A 3527-nucleotide genomic window follows, 5' to 3' on the forward strand; every position below is an offset into this window, starting at 1 on the left:
TTATTGGGTTAGCTTGGGTATGCTGCTATTGTTTTTTTTTTATTTGTTTGAAAGTTGACATGCTAGAGTTATTTTCATTTTATGATAACTTTTATATGATTATATCCTTACATTTTTTATAACTGCAAAAACATATTAGAAGTTTTATTATGAATTTTTTAATTATTTTTAGACTTATTAATGCATTTTTTTATAGTTTTTTATTAATATATTGTTTTAATATATTATAAATTAAAAATCTAAATATTAGTGGGCCTTCATAACACATATTTTATGTGTCAAGGCTTCCGTCTCACTCTTTTGAGGCTTACATCTCACTCTATCTCAAGTAAAATATACATTTGATGCCCCCATTTTTTTAAAAGTAAAACTTATATAAATTCCAACAATTTTATCCCTAATATTCTGTATTATACTTTTTTGTTAAATTATAAATAATTCTTTATTTTGTAATTTTTGGATACATAATTAATCATGTCTTTTGATACTAATTCCCTATTTTTCTGGCCGAGAAAAGTAGTATTCCTGGTTTGTCTGCTCCTTCACCTTTTCTCCTCTTCCTTTTAAGCTTTTACTTGAGATACTTTTTGTTGGCAAGCCTGGATATTTTTTCTTTTTTAATGAATATATTATCTTGAGTTCTATTGGAAACCACCACTTTAAATCTTCGGAAATAATCATATGAACTACGTATATTTTGCCCTCTCTAGATCCCATTAGGTGGGAGTACATTGGGTATGATGTTGTAGTTAGCATTTGGATAAATAATTTTAAAGTTGAGATACATAATTTTGAATTTAATAATGTAACAATTAATTATTTTATTTTTGCTCGAATACTTAATTAGCATCCGAATACATAACTTTGAAGTTGAGATATATAATTTTGATTAATGCGATACATTGAAATTATTTGATAAAAATACATAATACATTAACTAGACCAAAGAAAGATACACAATTAAAATAATTAAAATTATGTATTCGAAAATTTATGAGTTTGTGGATATATTCGGTTGCTTTACAAAAGGGATTTAGATAATTAATAAAAAGGGTAAAAATTTTATTTAATTTAATAAAAATAAATTGTGGTGTTATATAATTTTTTTTCTTTTTAAAATTTTACTAGGAATAATTAATAACCAGAAACAATTAAGTTTAAATAAAATAGACAAACTTAAATATGTGGCAAAAATTCAAAAAAAGAAAAAAGTAAAAAAGAGAAATGCTTGGGTTGTACGGGACTCCAAATTTGGAGTCAAATCAGATCCATTAAGCCCCAATTTTCATTTTCCGGCCAATTCCGCTCGATCTAGCTATGCTAGGAAAGAGTATATGCAGTGGATGGCGCCCCTTTCTTGTTCTATGTTTGTCTTTCTTTATTGTTTTTCTTCATATTATGTCAGGTGAATAATGCCCACTTAGTTTCCCTATTTCACTATAGAATAGATGAAACTATATTTTAACTGAGTTTAAGTTTTCGTTACCCATTTTTTTAACTGCAGGTCAAGTTTAGTGTAGAATATTGTGTATAGTGATAGTGCACAAAATTTAAATTCTGTTTTAATACACTCTTTGTTTTTAAAATTGAAGAGTCAATAGAACTTACTGGTTAAAATTGTTTACTTTGCAGTTTTAGAACTACGGCAGCATTCTGCTGAAGAAGTTCCACAAAGGAAACAATACAAGAAGTTTGATCATCTGGTTTTTGGACCTGCTGCAGGCGAAGGGTTGTCTGATCGTCTACAGTGCGAAGGTTTACATCTTTTTGCATCGATATTTGAAAGTCCTATTAAATTTCTCTGTTATTATTTGCTGTCTTATTCTTCGACTATCATATTATTTTGTTGTATTTACATTTACTGTTACTATTTGTTGTTTTTGTATTTTTATTACTTCTTTTTCTGCCCTGTTTTGGACTACATTTTCCCTTGAGCTGAGGGTCTATCGGAAACAGATCCCACTTTGTGGGATTATTCTAGGTATGTTGTTGTTGTTGTTTTGATAGCAGTGGTGTTCGGATAACTTTGTCCACCAAAGCTGCAACAAATAGGAAGAAATCACCTAATGTATTTGTCTCTGTTAGGATTTGGACATGAGACCTCATGGTGTTCAACTCACTTCATTGACCACTAGGTGTGCACCGTAGGTGCAAATTTCTATGTAGTTTCCTCTTAGAACATTTAGAAACTTGTGAAATGGTGTGCTTGTAATCGTATGTCTCATGAAGAACTAGTTATGTTACTCAAAATTTTACTGAGAAGCTCTAATTGCCATATATGTGTCAATTTTAATAATTCTAGCTCAAGACAACCTCCTTCCGATTTCGATGTTATTCAAACTCTCTTAAGGTGCATTTCTGGATTGCAGTTGCATCAAATGCATATTCGGGTTTGCGCAAATCTAAATTAGTAGTGTTTCTACCATCTTGCATATATTCATGCATATAGTTTAAAGATTGGTAAATTTCCTTGTTTAATCTAAACGACAGGCAACAAAGCTCTCACCAAGACATATTTTGGAGCATCTTCTAAAAATTTGAAGGCTGGAAGCAATATTGCCATTGTCACCGTGTTTGCCACTTATAATACTGCTGTTGATCAGCAGACAAATGGCAAATCAATAGACAGTGTTACAGTTGGGAACATTTCCTACAACAAGGTGGAAAGGTCAATTGCCGTCTTGAATGTCTTCGTTAATTTTATTCAGGTAAACCCATGTGCAGGACATCATATATCAATCTTCTGTACTTGTTAAGATTCTCAAGTAGACTTTGATGACATAAGTTCTGCTTTGGACATGCAAATTATATAATCAGACTAAACACCAGCAGAAATAATTTTTGGTAACTTCTCCATGAAATGTTATTGCTTTATTCCTACTTTATCCAGACACAAAAAAAAGGTTATTGTTTTCTCCTATCACACTTCGAAATAGTTGAGAAGAATAACAGTGATGGTTATTGTTTTGTGCATTCCTCTAAATGAATCCTACAAAAGAATTTGTCTAGGGTTGATCTTGTGCAGTGTTTTTTTTTTTGTATGTATGTTTGAGATGCCTGAAGGCTTTCAACTGCGAAGGGTTTATGGTGGACACACCTATTTGTAAGGCCTCTTACATCCTTCTTAGTGGTGTTTGACAAGGTGTAGGGTAAAAAGATCTATGATAAAACATTAAAACTGCACAACCGGACATGAGAATTTCCGAGACATGAAAATTATTTGAACTGCATTCCTCACTAGTATTTAGTTCAAACTCATTAGAGTGATCTTTGATCGCTTATTTGACTTTATTTTGTGGAGGAAAGCAATGATTTGCTTTGTCTTTTTTTTTTTTTTTCTTTCTCATCGTCTTATGAGAACCTTGATATTCCTTCTGGATATCTTGGTACTTCCATTACGCTTTCTTATTTTACTTGCGAAGTGCCTGTATTACTCCAAATTTAGATTACTTCTAATTAAATCTCATTCCCAAGCCAATCTTTTCCAGCTGTTACTATAGGTACAACAACAACAACAACAACAACAA

At 31.1% G+C, this 3527-nt stretch overlaps 1 protein-coding gene across 2 annotated transcripts; it reads left to right on the top strand.

Moving 5' to 3' along the window:
• Positions 1–1190: 1190 nt before the first annotated feature.
• On the top strand, positions 1191–3521 carry LOC124888061. Of its 2 annotated transcripts, none has more exons than XM_047398263.1 (4): positions 1191–1405; positions 1633–1755; positions 2491–2708; positions 3064–3521. In XM_047398263.1, the coding sequence occupies exons 1-4, from the start codon at positions 1318–1320 to the stop codon at positions 3136–3138; spliced, it is 504 nt and encodes a 167-aa protein (XP_047254219.1). In that variant the 5' UTR covers positions 1191–1317; the 3' UTR covers positions 3139–3521. The 2 variants fall into 2 exon arrangements, with proteins under 2 accessions (XP_047254219.1, XP_047254220.1); XM_047398264.1 differs by having other exon boundaries at positions 1192–1405; positions 3054–3521.
• The last annotated feature ends 6 nt before the right edge of the window (positions 3522–3527 follow it).

Source organism: Capsicum annuum, chromosome 10, assembly GCF_002878395.1.
Source record: "Capsicum annuum cultivar UCD-10X-F1 chromosome 10, UCD10Xv1.1, whole genome shotgun sequence".
Taxonomy (NCBI): Eukaryota; Viridiplantae; Streptophyta; class Magnoliopsida; order Solanales; family Solanaceae; genus Capsicum; species Capsicum annuum.

Coding starts and splice junctions, on each gene's coding strand:
- LOC124888061 (XM_047398263.1), top strand. CDS start 1,318: ATGCTAGGAAAGAGTATATGCAGTGGATGGCGCCCCTTTCTTGTTCTA. Junction 1,406..1,632: donor TTTTCTTCATATTATGTCAG/GTGAATAATGCC, acceptor TTTACTTTGCAG/TTTTAGAACTACGGCAGCAT. Junction 1,756..2,490: donor TGATCGTCTACAGTGCGAAG/GTTTACATCTTT, acceptor TCTAAACGACAG/GCAACAAAGCTCTCACCAAG.